Raw genomic sequence first — 21,844 nt, forward strand, 5'->3', positions numbered from 1 at the left:
CAATGGGGCGTAGAAATTTATCTTGCCCTACAAGAAAGGAAGGGAAAAGGGGATGAGAGGGGAGGGGGGTGATAGAGGGGAGGGCTGACTGGGGAACAGGGCAACCAGAATATAAGCCATCTTGGAGTGGGGGGGAGGGTAGAAATGGGGAGAAAATTTGTAATTCAAACTTGTGAAAATCAATGCTGAAAACCAAATATGTTAAATAAATAAATTGCATTTAAAAAAAAACAAAAAAAAATTAGATTGGAGCAAGTGGAAGCTAGTGACTTTGTGAGAAATTAGCATATTATAAAACAGAACCAAAGGAATGAAAAAATGGAAGACAATGTGAAATATCTCATTGGAAAAACCACTGACCTGGAGAATACATCCAGGAGAGATAATTTAAAAATTATTGGACTACCTGAAAGCCATGATCAAAAGAAGAGCTTAGACATCATCTTTCAAGAAATTATCACAGAAAATTGCCCTGATATTCTAGAGCCAAAGGGTAAAATAGAAATTGAAAGAATCCACAGATCACCTCTTGAAAAAGATCCCAAAAAGAAAATTCCTAGGAATATTGTGGCGAAATTCCAGAGTTCCCAGGTCAAGGAGAAAATACTGTAAGCAGCCAGAAAGAAACAATTTGAGTATCGTGGAAACACAATTAGGATAACACAAGACCTAGCAGCTTCTACATTAATGGATCAAAGGGCTTGGAATATGATATTCTGGAGGTCAAAGGAGCTAGGATTAAAACCAAGAATCACCTACCTGGCAAAACTGAGTATAATACTCCAAGGCAAAATAAAAATTTTCAATAAAATAGAGGACTTTCAAGCTTTCTCAATGAAAAGACCAGAGCTGAATAGAAAATTTGACTTTTGAGCACAAGAATCAAGAGAAGCATGAAAAGGTAAACAAGAAAGAGAAATCATAAGGGGCTTACTAAAGTTGAACTGTTTTGTTTACACTCCTGCATAGAAAGATGATGTGTGTAATTCATGAGACCTTTCTCAGTATTAGGGTAGTTGAAGGGAAAATACATACATACACACATACAGATATATATATATATATATATATATATATATATATATATATATATATATATCTGTATGTGTGTGTGTGTGTGTGTGTGTATACACAGAGGGCACAGGGTGAGTTGAATATGAAGGGATGATATCTAAAAAAATAAAATTAAATTAAAGGGTGAGAGAGGAATATATTGAGAAAGGGAGAAAGGGAGAGAGAATTGAGTAAATTATCTCACATAAAAGTGGCAAGAAAAAGCAGCTCTGTTGGAAGGGAAGAAGGGGCAGGTGAAGGGGAATGAGTGAATCTTGCTCTCATCAGATTTGACTTGACATACACACTCAATTGGGTATCCTACCTCACAGAAAAGTGGGGGAAGGGAATATAAAAGGGGGATGATAGAAGGGAGGGCAGATAGGGGAGGAAGTAATCAAAAGCAAACGCTTTTGAAAAGGGAAAGGGTCAAGGGAGAAAATTGAATAAAGGGGGACAGGATAGGATGGAGGTAAATATAGTTAGTCTTTCACAAAAAAAAGATCATGTGCCTTATTTGAAAGTACCTCTCTGATAACATGTTAATAGTCAGTCAGTTTAATTTCCTTGGCTTCCTTGTTCTTAAGCTTGAACCCTGTCTAACATGCAACCCGTGGAAACTCAGGGGAGCTGGCCACCTAATTTGGATCTCCTCTCTGATGAACAAATTAAAAATTCAGAATTGGGATGCCTCATGGTTGATTTCAAAAGCTCCAAAATTCAGGAAGACAAGCTATAGCCCTGTTAATTTCTTTACAGACCTGGGATATAAGGTGAGCTTCAAGAAGCTTCAGGAAGCCCTTTCCTCAATTCATTTCCCTACCAGGAGTGGGGAACTTGTGGCCTGAAGGCCACAGGTCGCCTTCTAGGTCCTTGGGTGTCACCTTTTGACTGAGTCCAAGTTTTACAGAACAAATCCTTTTATTAAGGGGATTTGTTCTGTGAAGTTTGGATTCAGTAAAAGGGCCACACTTGAGGACCTAGAGGGTCACATGTGGCCTTGAGGCCACAGGTTCCCCACCCCTACTAGAATTTCCTATCAGAGGGTCAGTGATTCCTATCACTCAACCTAGTCCAAGGCATTGCCCACTTATAGCCAGCCCAAAATAAGAAAGAATTGTGAGCCCTTTGGAACAAGGCTAGCTACTGCCACTGTGGATCCCAGACTATTCCACCATTGTACAGCCTTTGGAAGAAACTTACCACTAAGGATATCCTAGATTACCTGCTCCCATAGTCCCTAGAGACACAGGAGACACTCGTTCACCTCTGGAACTCCCGCCTTGCTACTCCTACCCTAGGGATCTCCAATCCTAACAAGTCCTTCATCCTCTTTTTTCATGAAAAACAAGGATTTGCCTCAGGAGTTCAGTCTGTAGATTACTACAATCTTCCACCTTGACCCAGCAGCCAAGGACTCCTTACATTGTAGCTGCAGCCCTGGTAGAGAAAGTCCAGTCCTTATGGAATAAAACAAATATTTCCATAGTATAGTATAATAAAAAAAAAGATAATTGCACATGAAAATGCAAATCTACAGGGTGTCCCTAATGTCTGGACACATAAGCAAAAATGCACATTTTCAAGAAATGAAAATGAATGAAATTTTCAACAACATTTTATTTAATTAGAATATTAACAGACCTTAGTCCCCTTGATTTCTTTTTCTGGGGTATTCTAAAGGAGAAGGTGTACTCAACGAAAATCACAGATGCAACTCACTTGATTGAACACATAGTGAAAGTGCTAAAATTGATGGCAACATGGAGTTACTGCATCGAGTTCACATGAATCTTGCAAAGCGCATCAACCTTTGCATCACAAATGATGGAAATCATATTGAGGATGTGATTTGTTAATATTCACAATTTTGTTAATTATTCACAATTTGCTATTCCTTTTAAATATATAATAGTCATCATGTAAATTTCTTTTGTTTTCCTTTTTTTCTTCCTTCCCCTCCGCCACTCTAGAGATGTCTACCTTTAGACATAGATAAGGGTGTGTGTGTGTGTGTGTGTGTGTGTGTGTGTGTGTGTGTTTGTGTGTAAACTATCCTATACATACTTCTATTTATCAGTTCTTTCTCTGGATAAGAATGACTTTGAGCAAATAAGTCATTTTGACTATTATAATTACCCAAATTAGCTATAGAGAAAGTCTAATCTTTGGTCCTTGGACACCCCCTTCTGGTGCAACTCCTACATGATATTTGGCAGCTTTTACAACATGAGACCACCCAAAATCTCTCTTTCTCCTGCTCTAACAACTCTCTATCCCACCCCACCCTACCCCACCCCCGCCCTTCCCAGCTAGCCAGTTCTGAGCTTCTGCTTCTCACCAAAAGTCACCCTTTCCCAAGACCCTGTCCTCCACCCGGCCATGTTTCCCTTGATCCCCCTAGATCCTGTCTGTCAATAAGTCTCTCCTCCCTGGCCCCTCTTCTAGGATGTTCTCCTTGATAACCTGGACCACATCTTAGTTGTTGATGGTTCCTGGTTTAGCGATAAGAAGGGGAATCTCCCATCCAGGTCTACTGTCTGCTCCCCCACTGTTGTTTTAGTTTCAGAATCTTTGCCTGGCAGCTCATCTGCCCGGGTCACTCTTGGGAAGGGTGGCCATTTTGCACAGGGACACTATTTACACAGATAGCAGATTGAGGTAGTGCATGACTTTGGCCACCTTTGGAAGAAGCTCAGAGGTTCTGTAATGGTGGCTGCAATGTCCACCCACAATGCTGCCTATGTTAATGCCCTCTTGCAAGGCATACAGCTCCCTTCTTCCTTTGCTATTCGCAAATTCCAGACTCATACATGCTCAGCCAAGGAGGTGCCCACCACTGACGAAGCAGCCAAGAGGCACATTCCTCTGACCACCTCATTTCATGGTTTCTGTGACATTTGGCCCTCCTCTATCTCTCTGGTGCCACCTAGTGACTGCTCAGGCAAACCCTAGTGAGACCATGCAAGCAACTTGCAGGAAGCTGGGTTTGGCTCTGGATGACACTGGTATCTTGTTCTCCAAACAAAGTCATGAGGTCATCCCTGTGCTCTTCTCCACTCCTCATTTCCCACTGTCCATTCCAAACAGGGTAGTGGAAGAAATCCTAAAGGACTGGGAAGTACCTGGGCTCACACAATCTGCTAACTTAATCTGTCCACAATGCCACAGTTGCATGCAGTACAATCCAGTGATTAGAATTAAGACCACCCCAGGAGCTCATTCCCTGCCCTGGGGAGCTTTTGTTAATATCCAGATGGACTTCATTGAATTCCCCCCTAAGGAAGTTATAATGGATATACTGGACATGCTCCCTGGATGGACAGAAGCCTATCCATGCAGAAAGGCCAATACCAATACTGTCACAAAGAAATTGCTCACAGAGCTCATCCCCAGGTTTGAAGTCCCACTGATCATAGATTCAGACAGAGGGACACATTTTACAGGTCTGGTCATCATCCAGGTAGAAAAGAGACTGAGCAGACAGGAGAAGCTACATTGTGAATATCACCAAGTCTTCAGGGAAATATGAAAGAAAAAAAACATTAAAATAGTTGGCTGAACCATGTCAACAAACCGAGCTCAGTTGAGGCAAGGCCCTAGCACTGATCCTTGTGCAAAACCAGAATCTGGTCAACAGGACTATCTCTCCATGCAGTTCTCTTTGGAAAACCCTTAAGAATGCCCCACACTGGCCTAGCCATACCAGATCTTAAACTGTATTCTAAAGCAGCAATCATCAAAATTACTTGGTACTGCCTAAGAAAGGTGGTGGATCAGTAGAATAGGTTAGGTACACAAAACACAGTAGTCAATGACTATAATAATAGATAATAAATACCTGTTTGATAAACCCAAAGACTCGAGCTTCTGGGATAAGAACTCACTATTTGACAAAAACTACTGGGAAAACTGGAAAATAGTATGGCAGAAACTAGGCATAGACCAAGATAAAGTCAAAATGGTGCACAATTTAGATATAAAGTGTGGTACTACAAGTAATTTGGGAGAGCAAGGAATAGTTTACCTGTCAGATCTATGGAGAACAGAAGAATTTATGACCAAAGAAGAGATAGAGAACATTATGAAATGCAAAATGGATAATTTTGATTGCATTAAATTGGAAAGATTTTGCACAAACATAGCCAATGCAGCCAAGATTAGAAGGGAATCAGAAAACTGGGAAACAATTTTTACAACCAGTGTCTCTAACAAAGGCCTCATTTCTAAACTATATAGAGAGCTGAGTCAAATTTATAAGAATGCAAATCTTTCCCCAATTGATAAATGGTCAAAGGATATGAACAGGAAGTTTTCAGATGAAGAAATTAAAGCTATCTGTAGTCATATAAAAATGCTCTAAATCACTATTGATTAGAGAAATGCAAATCAAAACAACTCTGAGGCACCACATCACACCTATCAGATTGGCTAACATGACAAAACAGGAAAATGATAAATGTTGGAGAAGATATATAAAAAATGGCATACTTATGCATCATTGGTGAAGTTGTAAACTGATCCAACCATTCTAAAGAGCAATTTGGAACTATGCCCAAAGGGCTTATAAAAATGTGGATACCTTGTGACCCAGAAAAACTACTTCTAGGTCTGTATCCCAAAGAGATCATAAAAATGGGAAAAGGGCCCACATGTACAAAAATATTTATAGCAGCTCTTTTTGTGGTGGCCAAGAATTGGAAATTGAGGGGATGCCCATCCATTGGGGAATGGCTGAACAAGTTGTGGTATATGAATGTAACGGAATACCATTGTTCCATAAGAAATGATGAGCAGACTGACTTCAGAAAAACCTGGAAAGACTTATATGAACTGATGCTGAGTGAAGTGAGCAGAACCAAAAGAGCATTTTACACAGTAACAGCAACATTGTGCGATGACCAACTTCAATAGACTTATCTCTGCTTAGCAATGCAAGGATCTAAGACAACTCCAAATGACTCATGATGGAAAATGCTGTCCATGTCCAGAGAAAGAACTATGGAGTCTGAATGTAGATCGAAGCATACTATTTGCTTGTTCTCTCTCTCTCTCTCTCTCTCTCTCTCTCTCTCTCTCTCTCTCTCTCTCTCTCTCTCTCTCTCTCCCCCCCCCCCATTGGTTCTAATTCTTCTTTACAACATGACACATGTGAAAATACCTTTAATATGAATGTATATGTAGAGCTTGTATCAGATTGCATGCTGTCTTGGGGTAGGGGGAAGGGGAAGAAAATTTGGAACTCAACATCTTATGGAAATGAATAGTGAAAACTAAAAATAAATAAATGAATGAATTTTAAAAAAAAGAATGCCTGACACCAGGCCTACCCTGCTTGGTAATTGATGGTAACTCTATCAGCTTATTGTTCTGCTTTCCAGGTGGTTTTCAAGCACCTCATCAGGATCATGACAGCTACTTTATCACAGCCACTCACCAAGCCAAGCTACTCATTGCAGCCAGGAAACTGGGTCTAAACAGGAGGAAGCACAGTCTTGAACACCACTGGTCTCAGCTCGTCCAAGTGATCTTTATTACCCATGCTGCAGTCCCGGTATGAGGGTGAATACCAGCCACTGCAAACAAGTCTACAGTCAGCAGGGAAGGTCTACCACCCCTACAACCTGCAGCAGGGGAAAGGGAAACCCCTTTCCTGTTGAGCCAAGAACACCAGCGAGGGAAGTGCCCAGAGGTGAAGAGCAAGTATGAATGGGAACTATCCAGACTGGCAAGTGTACCATTCAGGGAGACTTGGAGATGGGTCATGATCACTGTGTTCCTCTTAGGACTAGGGTAGGACAGCTGTTCAGTCACTAAGACTGTGGCTGGGCTTATTACAAATGTGGACTCTGATTAGTAGCTCATAAACTTACTATGGCTCTCAGTAACTGTCATCGTCATCATGGTATGCTTCATCCAAGGACGACAAGGGATTTGCTATCACCCTGAACAACTGCCCCTTCTGAAAGGAAACATGTGGGTAATGCCATCTTGTAGTGTTTTAAACAGTACGAACTTTTTGAGTTTGACATGCTGTTTCAAACCGCTCCTTGTCGTTTTGCCAGATAAAATACACAAACACATTCACCACTAATTTCACTAGAGCAATCTCAACCTACAAATGCCATCATTCCTAAGTAACATGACTAGATTTGTTGGTGGTGTTTAGTCATTTCAATCATGTGCAACTATTTGTGACCTCATTTGGCATTATCTTGGCAATGACACTGGAGTGGTTCACCATTTCCTTCTCCAGCTCATTTTACAGATGAGGAAACTGAGGCAAACAGGGTTAAGTGACCTGCCCAGGGTCACACAGCTAGTAAGTGTCTTAGGTCAGATTTGAACTCAGGAAGATGAGTCTTCCTGACATAAGGCCTGGCACTCTATCCACTGTACCACCAAGCTGCCCGTGTATTTCTAAATTGAGCTTACTAAGGAGTGAGTCCCACAAAGCCAGAAGCCATGTCTAATTTAAACTTTTTATTTCTACCAGTGAGAAGCAGCATGGCATAGCAGATAGAAGGATGGCCTTAGAAACAGGAAAACTTGGGTTTAAATATTGCCTCTGGCTAACTGTGTGACCCTGAACAAATCACTTAACCTCTCAGTATCCCCTAGATAACTTTCTAAGGCTATCAATTCCAGATAAGTTGCCCCATAGTTAGAGAGAATTCCCTGAACCAATAGAAATTAGAGGTCCAGACCTAGAAAGAAAATTCCTCCAGACCTGCCACAATAGTTTGCCCCTGGTAGGCACTTAGTATTTTTTTCCCAAATGAACCAAAATTGAATACAGTTTCAGTTGGTCTTAAAAGGATTTGGTCTTGCAAAGGTTTTACTTAGGTTGTCTCTAACTCCAAAATAATCTGAATAAATCATAACAAAATTATAATTTGGCATTAATTATGCAAATAATTTGTAATGATAGAAAATTCATTTGAAATATGTGGATGATTGAAGGCAAATGAATTTTGGGTCTCCAATTATCTATGTAGTTTATAATTGTGACTCTCTGCCCAGCCATCTTAAGTTGCTCAGTGGCATCCTCCTGGTGACAAAAGATTTTTTTCTACCAAGGATAAGTGTATCAAAAAATTATAGACTCTCTGGGTTGGAAGAATATTAGGGATCATCTGATTGACTCTCTAGCAAAGCCTAAACAAGTGGTCATTGAGTCAAAGCAGGGAAAAAACCTATTAATTAAACAACATACGTATATAAAAATAATTTATTTCTAGTTATGAGATAGGAATACTTATCGACTTCTACTCTGTTGTTGAATTCAACATCCTGCCAGATTCAGCCCATATTGGGTTGCAGCAGAGCCAGAGAAAATATCAGAGGAAAAAATATTGCATCCCCCCAAATGTCATGTTGATACCAAAAGGAAAATGTTTTGACAGTCGAGGATATTGCATTCTCCTCCCTTTTTCCATCCCAACTTTCCTGCCTTATGCCTTCCTCCCCCGTGACAAGATTTTCAGAATAGCATGAAATCTCCGGTGTAATAAAGAGGATGCTGAGCTTCGAATAAAGAAGAGCTGGGTTTAACTTCTGTGCTTACTAGCTGTGGGAGGTTGGGTAAGTCATTAAACTCTCATCTTTCAGGCATCAGTTTAGGATTGACTTAGCTAGTCATAGAAGCTGACTTCTCTGCCAGTGGGGGAACTCCCCACGCTGACAATCAAAGATATTTCTACTGTTTCTCTGAAATTTACAGTGCAAAGGGTGGGCTCGTGGGTGGCTGGCTTCTTCCCAAGAAGAGAGCTCTGGTTTACTCAGGGGAGTCAGATCCCCAGAGTCGCTGTGAAAGTTCCCACCCAGAAAATATTTATAATGTGTCCTTGTTACAACAAAATATTTCTCAGTAACCAAGCAAATGGCAGATACAAACATTTATCAATCTGGCAGGATGTAGAATAAGAAAAAGAACGTTGAATTTGAAGTGAGAGGACCTAGATTGGAATTCTGGCCCTGGCTTATCCTTTCTACCTGTGTGATCATGGACAAGCTACTCATCCTCTCCTGAACTCAGTTTCCCCCTCTCTAAAGATAGGGTTGGTAATCTCTAAGGACCCATTCAGGGCAGTTAAATGGTGCAGTGGATAAAGTGCTGGGCCTAGAGTCAGGAAGATTCACCTTCCAGAGTTCAAATTCGGCCTCAGACACTTACTACCTGTGTGACCCTGGGCAAGTCACTTAACCCCGTTTGCCCCAGTTTCCTCATCTGTAAAATGAACTGGAGAATGAAATGGCAAACCACTGCTGTACCTTTGCCACGAAAACCCCGCACACAATTGAAAAACAACTCAACAATGACAAAGGACCCATTCAACTCTAAATTCTGTAATCCTTAAAAGAAATTTTTCTAAACAAGGCAGAAAGTTTCTAAATCAAATTTGATAATACATAGAGATGTGGCTTTAGAATTATAGCTAGACATACAGCCCAAGTAAATCCTGTAGCCTCTGGAGTCCATCTATCAACAAAAATTTATTTAACACCTACTTTGTACTAGGTCCTGGGGATATAAGAGCAAAATCAAAATAAGCCCCTGCTATTTTAAAGCAGGGGCTTATTTTCAAATGGAGAACACATTGAATGCTGGGCTTGGAATCAGGAAAATCTGATTTTAAATCCTAGCAAATCCTAAACACAAGCAATGACCATTTATAACTTTATATTGTTATAACTTTTCATCATGATAAATTTTAATGGAGTACTTGTGTTTGGACCTCTCCCTAGACTTGCGTTTTAACTTTGTCCACATTTTATTGAATGTTTAGACTTACCTGCTGATATACATTTCAAGCAATCCACATGCCTTATCTGGAAACTGCTTAAGTGCAGTAGTCTGTATGCTTGTACTTTTTTTGGAAACTGCCCACATGGAGGCTATTCAATTGGTCATGTCTTTGTACCCTTCTTTGAACTCTATATAATGTAAAACTTACAACAGTTTGGGGGAGACCAATACCTGGCGGTGTGATCTTAGCAAAAATCACTTCATTCATTCATTCATTCAGTAAGCATGTGTCAAGCACCTATTATACGTCAGGCATGATGCTAGAAGAATACAGAGACAAAAGCAAAGCAATTCCTGCCCTTAAGAACTTCACATCCTAAGGGACATGGGGAAAAGGAGCAATAATACGGTCATGTACAGGCATATACAAAACCCAAACAGTAAAACAAGGGAACCTTGAAGGAAGCTGTTCAGAGGAGAAAGAAAAGGCCTCACGCTGAAGGTGGGGTGTAAACTGAGTATATGAAAGGAGCCAAGGATTCTAAGGAGTAGAGATGAGGTGGAAGAGGAGCAGAGAGGCCAGACGTAAAGTGAAGGCAGCCATGAAGTTGTCAGGATAGAGAAGTTTTGCAAAATTGGGATCTTCAGGGGCCGATCATAACATTTTATGGCTGTCAGAGCTTCAATTATCAATTTTTGCTTCTTGGGTAAGTGTGCTTAATTTGGGAAGGGGGAGCGGTGGGGTCATGGCAAAGACCTTGAGACACAGTGAGATGGAATGGGAGAGAGAGAGAGAGAGAGAGAGAGAGAACACAGAGCATGGTTTGGTCAGGGAAAGAACTCATTCAGAGTGAGGCCACCATCTGGGAGCTTCCCATTTTAACTCATTCTTTTTGCTAAATTCATTCATTTCTAAGCAGTGAGACTATAAGCCCTGTCAAAAGCCTTGGAACAAAATCCCAATGTCCCCCCCCCCATTTGTGGCTCAGAAGGTTACAAAATCCTTTCCCAAATATAACCTCATCTGAGGTTACTACAGTCCTGCGACAGAGTCATTCTCATGTTATAAATGAGGACAGTGAAGTGAAGCTTAGAAAGAATAAATGATTTGCCCATCTCCCAGCTAGTAATATATTGAGCCAAGACTGAAATCCAAGGCTTTTTATTCTAGGGATTACTGGGATCAATAGCTATTTATAACAATGCTTTAAGGTTTGCAAAACACTACAACCATACCTCATCCTCACAGCCCTGGGAGGTAGGTGCTACTACCATCACCATTTTACAAATAAGGAAACCGAGGCAGATAGAAGTAAGTGACTAGCCAAGGGTCACCCAACTAATAAGTTTCTGAGGCTAGATTTGAACTTGGATCTTCCTGACTCTAGGTCTAGCACTCTGTCTAGCTGCTTCTAGATACAGATTTTGAATAGATCTTAGAGCCCAGCTAATTCAATCCCTCATTTTACAGCTGAGAAGATTGTGGCCTAGAGAGGTTAAGTCACTCGCTGAAAGTCACATTGTGAGAGGCAGGATTTGAACCCAAGTCTTCTTCCTCTCACCTTTCTCACCTTATCACACTGCCTCTAGTCTAGCACCATTTTTGCCACAGCAGATTGCCTCAGTCACCTCTAATCTACCTATCCTTAGATCATACAAACTATCACAGATGGACAAAAATAAATGCTCATTTTGAAATGTCCACCAAAAAAAGATTCCACAGCCTTCTTTGACAATACAATCCAACTGAGGTTTAGCAATACTGACCCTCAGAAAATTCTGCTTTTACATTTAACTAAAATTTTCAATGTTTTGCTACTTACCGGCTGTCCTTTTATCCTTAGTGGTGAAGGAAAACATCTGGTCACCATCTCCTACACGCATCTTAAAATATGCACACACAGGATCTGTTTTCTTTCCCTAATTTAACCCTTTTGTGTGGCAAAAAATCTTTCAGCAGTAACAAACTTTTTGTTAAGTGGATGGATAGAATGGAAGCTCCTCAAGGGCAGGAAGTTTAACGATAACAATAACACGGGGCTCTTTACATAGCACTTTAAGGTTTACAAAAAACTTTCAAAATATTATCTCATTTGAACCTCACAACCATCCTGGGAAGGAGGTACTATGATGTTTCAACAATCTGACCAGCAGCTGCTGTGGGGGTGAAAAACCAATACGAGCCCAACCACAAGAATGCTGCAAGCCCTGGTCCTTTGGATCTGCTTTACTAAGGAAAGCGACGTTAAGGGGTTAACAGTCTTACTTCGATCCAACATACAAATATCATTCACTCATCTCAGGGAGAAAAGTCAGCACCCTGAGCTTCAGAGCAAATACAAACAGAGCAAATAAACACAAATCAACAGACAGATTTCTGTCTGACAAAATCACAATATACAGTTACCAGAGAAGCATCAACATCTGGGTTTTCTTCAAAGCTGGGGAGCTCCTAACAACGGCTTGCCTAGATCTCGCACCACTCCTGCTGTGGCTCAGAGCTCCAAAAAAGAAAGCCAACCTCTAGGTTTATATATCTTGTTCACGGTCAAAGGTGAGTCACACACATGATGCACCCACATGACCTAAAATCGTCACAAAAACGTGACTTAAACCCACGTGTTCTAAAAGCCTCCGATGTCACAAACATGTCACTCAAACCCACGTAAACTAGGCTTTCCCTTGAGACAAGGAGGTCATCAAGGACTTCTCTTCCCCCTTCCCCTTCTCTGCCTCCCCCTCCTCCTCCTCCTCCTTGTTCTCCTTCTCCTTCTCCTTTCCCACTCTCTCCACTTGGGGTATCATATCCTTACATGTGGGTGTTCTGTCCATAGGAGTATAATATTTTGTCAGTTATATTTTGTAACATATTTGGGAGTTTGGGAGCTAGAGTTTTTCTTTTTTAAATTTTTATTCTATTTTTAAGCTGGGACAAATTATCTTTGTCCTGTGCAGTTTTCATTTATGATTTCTTGAACTATAGCTCTGAAAAAGAAAGAAAAAGCCCATTGTTTTTCAAATGGAGCTACTTGACTAAACCTTGAAAGCCAAATCACTCTGGCTTTCATTGAATGGCCAATGATAACCCCCAGCCCAAGCCTCTGTGGCCCACTGTTTAGATTTTGATGGCTCAGAATGAGTGTATGTAACAACTGTTTTCTGTTTTGGCCAGAAAGTTTGAAGGTCTTCAACTCTCAGACTGATATTTTTGTGATGGTAAATTAGGCTGCCTTTTGTCTCAATTCTTACCTAGCATTTAGTCATTGACATTGCCTCAGACAAACTGAGACCTGGGAAAGACCTTAATTTAGAAAGGCCAAGGTCAACTAATACCTCCGCAACCAGTCAGCTTGACTCTTGTCTTGGCCCTGGACTCTGATGAATCTGGAGGACAGAGTGAGGCTGACAACTTTGCTCAACTCTGCCTCACTTAAATCCAATTCATGCACAAGTTAAGATATCACTAGCATGATGTCATGGTTCTCTTAGAGAAGAAAGGTGAACAACAAAACCATCCATCCTGCCCTTTCCCATCTTGACCACTTTCTTTGTTCTCTGACTGTTAAGGTCCCTCTTTTCTTTCAAGGGCCAGCTCAGAAGCCTTTTCCCCAATGAAACTCTCCTTCCCTACCCCTACCTACCCCAACTATAAGTAAAAGTGAGCTCTTCCTCTTCACATTTGTTCATAGAACTTCTCCAGGTTCTTTCCATTGCCCCTACTACATTCTGCCTTGTAATAAGCATACGTACATAAATACTCGTCATGCACCTCTGCTTGGTCTCAACTCCAGGCAACAAGATGTCCCCTGCCCCCTTCCCCTGCTCTCCAGCTTCCTCGTATGTATTGTCTTCCTCCATTAGATTGTCTCTTTTAGGGCAGGAACTGGCTTTCTTTTTCTTATTTGTATCCCCAGGACTTAGCACAGTGCCTCTCACATAGTAGGCACTTAACAGATGTTTCCTGAACTCATATGTGTGTATACACACATGTTATATATGATATATAAATATGTTGTATTTCTATACAATTTCTATATAACTATACATAATTACAAAACAAAAAACATACATATATGTCACGTAGCTGTCATGGTTTAGTCATGCACCACTCTTTCTGACCCCATTTGGAATTTTCTTGGCAAAGATACTAGAATGGTTTTTCATTTCCTTCTCCAGCTCATTTTACAGATGAGGAAACTGAGGCAAATGGGGTTAAGTGACTGGCCCAGAGTCACACATGACAAGTGTCTGAGGCCAGATTTGAACTTGGGAAGATCTCAGGCCCAGTGCTCTATCCACGGTGCCACTTAGCTGCCCACACACAAATCCCTCTCCATCAAATCAACTTGAAACTCTTTGAGAATAGAGGCTGTCATTGTTCAACTTTATTTATATGCAGGTAGTACAGAGAGAGTACTAAACTTTGAATCAGGAACACCTGGATTCCCATGCTATCTCAGCCATTTGCAAGCTGTATAACTCTGCGCTGGTCCCTTCATTTCTTGGATCCTCAGATTTCTCATCATAAAATTCAAGTGCCAGATTGTACTTATGTCACAAGGCTATGATGAGGAGAAAATGAAATAAGGTATGCAAAGCACTGGGCCAACCTTAGAGTGCTAGGTGTGACTTACTGCCAATTAGCATTATTATAGAGGAAGCACTTACTAAATTTTTAATGCATTTATTGCTTTCTTCCGGATGTGTGTCACTTACTTGTATGGCCTGGTTTATATAGTCAGAATTTGAATAGATAGCTATCAGATTCTGATATGACTTTGATCCTCAAGTTCCTCCTTCACAAAATGAAGATAACGACGCCTCCCTCAAATTGTTATGAGGAGCAAATGAGATAATAAGGGTGAAGCATTTTGCCAACCTTCAAGCACTAAGGAAATGCCATTATCATCACTGGCATTATTATCATTATTATTCCTGTTAAGTAATATCTAACTTTATTTTTTAATTATAACTATCAAAAGTGAAAGAAAACAAGTAAACGGAACTTTTAAGTTTGTCGGCTTTTACTCTTTAAAGACTTTTGAGAAGACACCAAATACTTTCAGGTTCTGCATAATATAAATCTTCAAACCAGAATTCTCAGAAAGAAAAGGGAAGATCTCTGGAAGCAGGGATATAGGTTCAAGTGAGAAGAAAGGAGAGAGTAGAAACTGAGGGCTGAGAGAGGTCTCAAAAGAGATTAAGGTTGGATCTGAACACCTCCAACAGAACCCAGTCAGACAAACTGGTGCCACGGGACCAATCTGACCCTGCAACTCTGCGAGGAGATACAAATGTATTGAAGCTATAGGTTATGTCTGATGTGTACACATCTCCCCAGAACATTAATCCCACAACCAGACACTGTAAGGTTGGAATAGTGCTGCGGAGTACGAAATGATGAGCTGGCAGACTTGGAAAAATATGGAAAGACTTGGACATATGAAGGAAGAAGTTATCCACCCTCAGAGAAACAGAGGACAGAGAAGTATAGTATGGTCTTACATAGATGATATGAATGTATATGTCTCTACATGAGTTTGCTTGTAGATATCCAAGTATATGTGTGAGTAAGTATATGTATGTGTAAGTATACATGTGTTCAGGTATCTGTGTGAATATGTATATCTTCCTGTGTCTATGTCTATATACATGTCTGTGCATTAGCGTATGTCTGTCCATATGACTGTATGTATATGTTATATATACACATACATATGTATACACATATGTATGTATATACATACTGTATGTATATGTTATATATACACATACATATGTATACACATAGTTGTAGCCTTCGGGGCGGGAGCAGGAAAAAAGAACAAAATAAAAAGTGCATAGCAGAGAGCAAAAGAAAATTTAGAAGGAAGCAAAGAAAGATGAATAGTTCTCAACACAGTGCATAATATTTAATATAGAGGCTTTCTTGAAATGGAAATGTATTGCTGTATATCTTGCATCCTCTTTCACATTCTGCTGTGATTTTTTTCTTTTCTTATCTGGTATTATTTTAGTTTTAGTATTTAAGTTTGTTTCTTTTTTCTTTTCTTATTTTGAACTTAAGTTTAAAATTTTTAAATATAATTTTTAAACTTAAAAAAGAACATTAACCCCTATTTTTTAAATCTACCTTTATTCTTTAATGTTCAGAAATGCTAACAAACTGGTGGATCGATAAGGAATAGTTCTTTCACAGTAAAATCATTAGGAAGAAGAGACTAAAAGGACAGAGAGCCTTTTCCACAGTGCCTTGCACGTACTAATCTTACTATCCACCCTGCTGCTGCTCCTTTTCTCCCCACCTTGACTCCTCCAGACCCTGGACCTCCGCACACAATCCCCCTCCTCTTCCCTGGAGGTACCAAGCCACTCAGTTTTAGAATGCTATTCCAGGGCAGAGCTGTCCAAGCTGGTGAGTGAGCACAAATTCACTTTATCCTCTCCATATAGATCATCAATCCTGTCACTGAGTACATGGCCCTTCTTTCCCCCTCTCCCCAACAGTAATTAAACCAATCCTGCCATTGCTCCTGGAAAATGTATGACAATCAACTGCATGTGGCTCAACTCATCATCCCTGGAAGTCTCCAAATCAAAGCTCCCTTCCCTGGCTATCACTCCCTCATATATTTACTCCTTCTATTACAAGATGATAGAGGCATTTTTATATTTGTATCCCCTGTGCCTAGCATACAGTGCCTGGTACACTAATATTTAATAAATGCTATTTCTTTCATTCATTCTCAATAGTCATTTAATAAATTGTCATTGAACCAAATATAAAGGCCCCAAATATAGTTCTAAAAATGCCTCAACATTGTCCTTGATAAATTATAACATGTCAGCTTGCTGTGTGGAGTTTAATACTTCTTCAGTAAAATCCCTAAAGATGCATTTTTACTGACTCTGCTAACCAATGTGAGTTTTTTGAAGGGATATTCAAACTATGACTTCATAATAAAAATTTCTTATACTTACCCGAGAGAATTCAAGCCACCTGTACTGAAAACGTCTGCTAAGGTTTAAAATTCTCGAATAAACCATTCTCCACACCAAATAGTTGGCAATGGTCCTGTTAAACATGAAAGAGACAGAAACACATGAGTTGTACTTGAACTTGGGGCCAAATGTACTGCAGACCACCCCGGAAATCCCTCCTGGAGAAGTGCCACCATACTTCTTCATACGAGGGGCCCAGAACTTTCGCCTCAGGTGGGAAAAGTGATTTTAAATGGTTCAGGCTCAATAAATGTAACAAACAAACAAATAATCCAGTCCTGGTTTGAGTTCCCCAATTTAACTCTTTAGGATACTTTTGTGAACCTATTGGCTTGGGTTAAGTAGCTTGTCTGTGGTCATGGGACTGAAAATGAAGGTAATTAGCCTACATTTGGGCCTCAGGAGGCTGTTTCCTAAAGGCACTTTAATAGACCTCCTCTTTGGATAGGGTTAAAGACTACATATGCATATATACATACATACACATATACATATATACACATATACATACATATATGACATATAAACATACACACACATATAGTTTGTTCCTGTATAGATTTTGTTTCCACATTTTGGCTCCCCCATTGAATTGTAAGTTCCTAGATGTCTTTCTTTGTATCTCTAGCACTAACAAATGTCAGCGTTTGGAAGGGATATTCAACCTATCACATGATAACATTAATTTTTTAATATTTACCCAAGAAAATTCAAGCACACTGCATGGAACCTAACAGGCACTAAATAAATGTCAGTTGACTGACTAACTGATAATATCTAACATATTTTTAGACATGGACAACGTGGGGATTTATTTTGCTTAACTAGGTATATTTGTTTCAAGGCTTTTGTTTTTCTTTTTTTCTTTTCATAGGGGATGGGGAGTAGGAGGGAGAGAAAATGATCATTAAAAATTAAAATAAATTCAGATTTTAAAAAGACTGTATTTAAGAATCACGAACAGGCCACTGGATCCAGCATACGATCTTTTTCTAACCTTTTAAATTTAATTCCAAGATGTGCTAGCTCATACTATGGAGAAAACGTTGTGATTTGTTGCTGTCCAGTCATTCTTCAGTCATGTCTAACTCATTATGACCCCATTTGGGGTTTTCTTAACAAAGATACCATAGTGATTTGACTTTTCCTTCTCCAGCTCATTTTACAGATGAGGAAACTAAGGCAAACAGGGTTAAATGACTTTGCCCAAGGTCACACAACTAGTAAGTGTCTGAGGCCAGATTTGAACTCAGGAAGAGGAGTCTTCCTAACTCCAGGCCCAGCACTTTACCCACCTCACCACCTGGCTGCCCTGAGCACCACCTAGCTGCATGATACAGGCCTTCAAATCCTCCACTGCTCTGAGCCTCCGTTTTCTCTTCTATAATAAATTAGGTGGGCTCAGACTAGATAACTTGCAAGCATCCTTACATTACAGGCATTATGATACAGTGAACAGAGTACTGAATCTGAAGTCAGGAAGACCTGAGTTCAAATCTGGCCTCAGATACTTCCTACCTTTGTAAGCCTGGGCAAGTCACTTAACCTCTGTCTGCCTCAATTTGCTGAGGAAGAAAATGGCACACCACTCTAGTGTCTTTGCCAAGAAAACCGTATGGACAGCACTGGCATGCTATGGTCCACAGGGTCATGAAGTGTTGGACACAACCACAACAACACGGCTCATAAGAGATGCTCGCGATACTGCCCAAGAAGCCAGATGTGATTCTGTCTCACAGTATGGTCAACGGGGTCATGAAGAATGGACGCAACTAAGGGACTGAGCAACAAGCACAGGTTCTGTGTTACATTGGAAACACAAGCAAAAATGAAACCGTCACTATGTACAAGAAGCTTACACTCCATGGATGAAACAACATGCACAGATGTTCACATACGCATGTGTACACACAGGTACATTGGCTCCCTCATCAGAATGCGAGCTCCTTAAGGGTAAGTGTTATTTCACTTCTGTCTTTGGGTCTCTAGTGCTTAGTACAACGCTTGGAACAAAGAAGATTCCTAATCAATCCTCGCTGATTGGTTCATTGGTTAATTGAACCTGTGATGACACAGCAGATAGTGTGTCAGGACTGGAGGCAGGAAGACTCATCTTCATGAGTTCAAATCCGGCCTCAGACACTTACTAGCTGTGTGACCCTGGGCAAGTCACTAAACCCTGTTTGCCTCCATTTGCTCATCTGTAAAATGAGCTGGTGAAGGAAATGGCAAACTACTCCGGTATTTTTGCCAAGAAAACCCCAAATTGGACAAGATGGAAAAACAACTGAATTACAGTCTCTAAGTGGGGAAGATGGATTAAGTGTGAGAGTGGTTATGTGTGAGAGAAAGGGGCTAAAAGGGCCTGAATCATGCGGCTGGGTCAATTGTGGTTTTTTACAGTACAAATTAGGGTACTTCCTCTATGAACACATATAATAAAATGTTCAACTTGCAATCCGCTTATCACTTATAGTCTCAGAGAACTGCCTCAGCCTCTCAGGCCTAAAAGACCAGACTTGTCCAGTGTCACGTAGCTATGAAGTGTCAGAGGGAGGATGTAGGCCCACGGCCTCATTCCAAGTCCAGCATTCCCACTCTGCTGTGCTGCTGGTTCAATAAAGACCATCCACACAGAGCCAAATACACCCTGAAGAATACATCTGGGCAAAGAATATGATGTATGGGGTACATTAATAGCCAGGGTGGCGCTAACGTAGCGGCATAACAAGGTCTGTGCTACCTAGCATATGGTGTATGAGGATATTTACCCAGTCAGACATGGAGCTGATGAGTTTCCTCAGTGTGTTATAAATATCAGAAGAAAATCCCACCCAGCACAACTTCCGAGAGCTCATATTACCATGTCTGCAGCAGTTATCACCCTAATGACTGAGTCACTGTAACCTAATACTCTGCTACAGCAAACAAATAAAAAATAAAAAAGCTCAGCAATAGTCAATAAAAATCGCTATAATTTTTTTTCAAAAAAGCTTTTTCAGCAGCATGGTTATTTCCCCCAATGGTAATAAATAAAGTAATGGAAAACCAAAGCACCCAAGAAGAGAGTGCTAGACAAAACTATACCATTGAGATCGCTTCCTAGGGCATCCGATGTTTTTTATGTAATAGTCCCTGGTTATCAATGTTCATTTTGAATACTTTTAAAAACCGGCAAAGCATGACTCCCATGCACAGGTCCTTTGAGGCTGCTTCCTCATAGAATACTCAATTATTAGAGACAGGCACACAGGGAGACCTACACTGTCAACAAACAACCATTTCCTGAGCAGTGTTTAAGAGCCTCAGACTGGTAGGAGTCTTCCTTCTTTAGTGTGTTTACTTTTTATTTAGATCAGACTGTAGGCCAAGGAGAGGAAGGATATGCTGGAATCTCAAAGGGTTCACTTAAGGCCAATGCAAGGAAAAAGGCTTCTTAGGACAGTCTCAATATGAACTAGCTCTGGGTGGCATTCAAGCCTCAGGGCAAAGCGAGACTGTCCCCAGGTTAAAATGGATGTGAAAAGCAACCTTAAAGCCTGAGAAGTGTAGTAGAAAAAGACGATTCATTTCAATTCAGTCATCATTTATTAAGTATCTACCATGTGCAAAACACTGCTGGAGATACAAAGGTACATTCCACACTGTCCTGTGAGTTCCTTGAGAACAGGGACTGTTTTCTGCCTTTCTCTGAATTTAGTAAAGTGCCTGGCACATAGTAGGTATTCACTAAATGTTGGTTGACTGACTCATGGAGCTTATAGTTGAATGTGGGGACAAGGGCACAAGTGTTTATGTTATGATGAAGAATGAGACACACCTGCAAAACAGGTCCAGGCAAAGGGCTAGAAGAGGAATTTGAGGAGGGAGAGATCATTTTCACCTCAGAGAGAGCAGGTTTTGCCTTAGGGATGGTGGTGGTTTATGAGTCATATGATGCCTTACTGGCTTAAATGCAGGCCATCCCCCTTCCACCCACCATGAGATCACTTTGAAAGGAAAAAATAGATACCTATATACTGAGAAATAATTACATAAATTACACAAAGCCCCCATGTAGAACACTGAGAGAAACCTGTTGTTTGTCCTAAAAATAATGGGATTTGCTCTGCACAATGACTGGGAGATTAAAAATGGTAAAAATCAAATGAATGAACAAAAACGGGTGGCTGTGTCTGTGAGAATCTGAGGGCAGCAACCATAGGTTTCATTCAAGTTTTATGCCAGTCAGATTTGTAGAGATGTATGTGTGAAATAAATAAAATGTGAAGACTTCACAGGGAAGATATGTATAAATATATATCTATATCTATACTAAGAAATGTTTAAAAATCAAGAAATAGGGAAATAGGGAAGTGTAAAAATTCTGAGACCATGGGAGTCCGATGGCTCAGCCTCTAGGAAAGTTTACCCTGAAACTTTTTGTTCTTTCTCCTGGTTCTGGTTTAAAGATTTGCTCAGTAAGAACAGGGTCACTGTGACCTGCTTTCCTTTACTGTAAAAGTACTGTAAGAGAATGGAGAGGGTCTCCCCCTACCCTTATCCTATTCTCCTTCTTCAGATTTATAGATGTCACCTCAGTTGTAATCATTAACTAAGGGAATGGAAACTGGAGTCTCTGTGCCTCGATCTCCCGGTTCTTTGTCTAGCTTTTGTGCTCAGATTGTAAGCCCACCTCCCAGCCAATGGTGAGAAGGGTCAGAGGTGGGTGGGAATTCTCTTGTGTTAGGTATAATTATTGACGCTTCGCCCCTTGTATTTTGCCTCCCTTGCTAGATCTGTTCTGGCAAGGGATGCCCTATTCTCAAGAACTGAATAAAATTTATTTCTGTTCCCACCTTGAGATAGCTCCTTATTATAAATTAACTTTTTAATTGGTGAGGGTCTTTCATCCCACACAATGTAGAATTGATGACCTTGTGGAAGGAACACTACCTTCAGGGTCAGGAAGATCTGAATTCAAGTTCATACTTAGATATATTGTGGCTGATAAACCTTGGACAGAGTATTTAACCTGCTTTTTTGACCAGAAATCAAACT

The 21,844-nt window shown here is 40.4% G+C and overlaps 1 protein-coding gene across 1 annotated transcript in view; it reads right to left on the reverse strand.

Moving 5' to 3' along the window:
* Window positions 1–21,844, reverse strand: part of PHEX (phosphate regulating endopeptidase homolog X-linked) — a 272,352-nt gene that overhangs the window by 156,189 nt on the left and 94,319 nt on the right. Inside the window, exon 10 of the mRNA XM_036746177.1 lies at window positions 16,784–16,877. Within this exon, the coding sequence (XP_036602072.1) occupies window positions 16,784–16,877 (94 nt within the window). The remainder of the gene's footprint in view (window positions 1–16,783; window positions 16,878–21,844) is intronic.

This window comes from Trichosurus vulpecula, chromosome 2 (assembly GCF_011100635.1).
Source record: "Trichosurus vulpecula isolate mTriVul1 chromosome 2, mTriVul1.pri, whole genome shotgun sequence".
Classification (NCBI taxonomy): Eukaryota; Metazoa; Chordata; class Mammalia; order Diprotodontia; family Phalangeridae; genus Trichosurus; species Trichosurus vulpecula.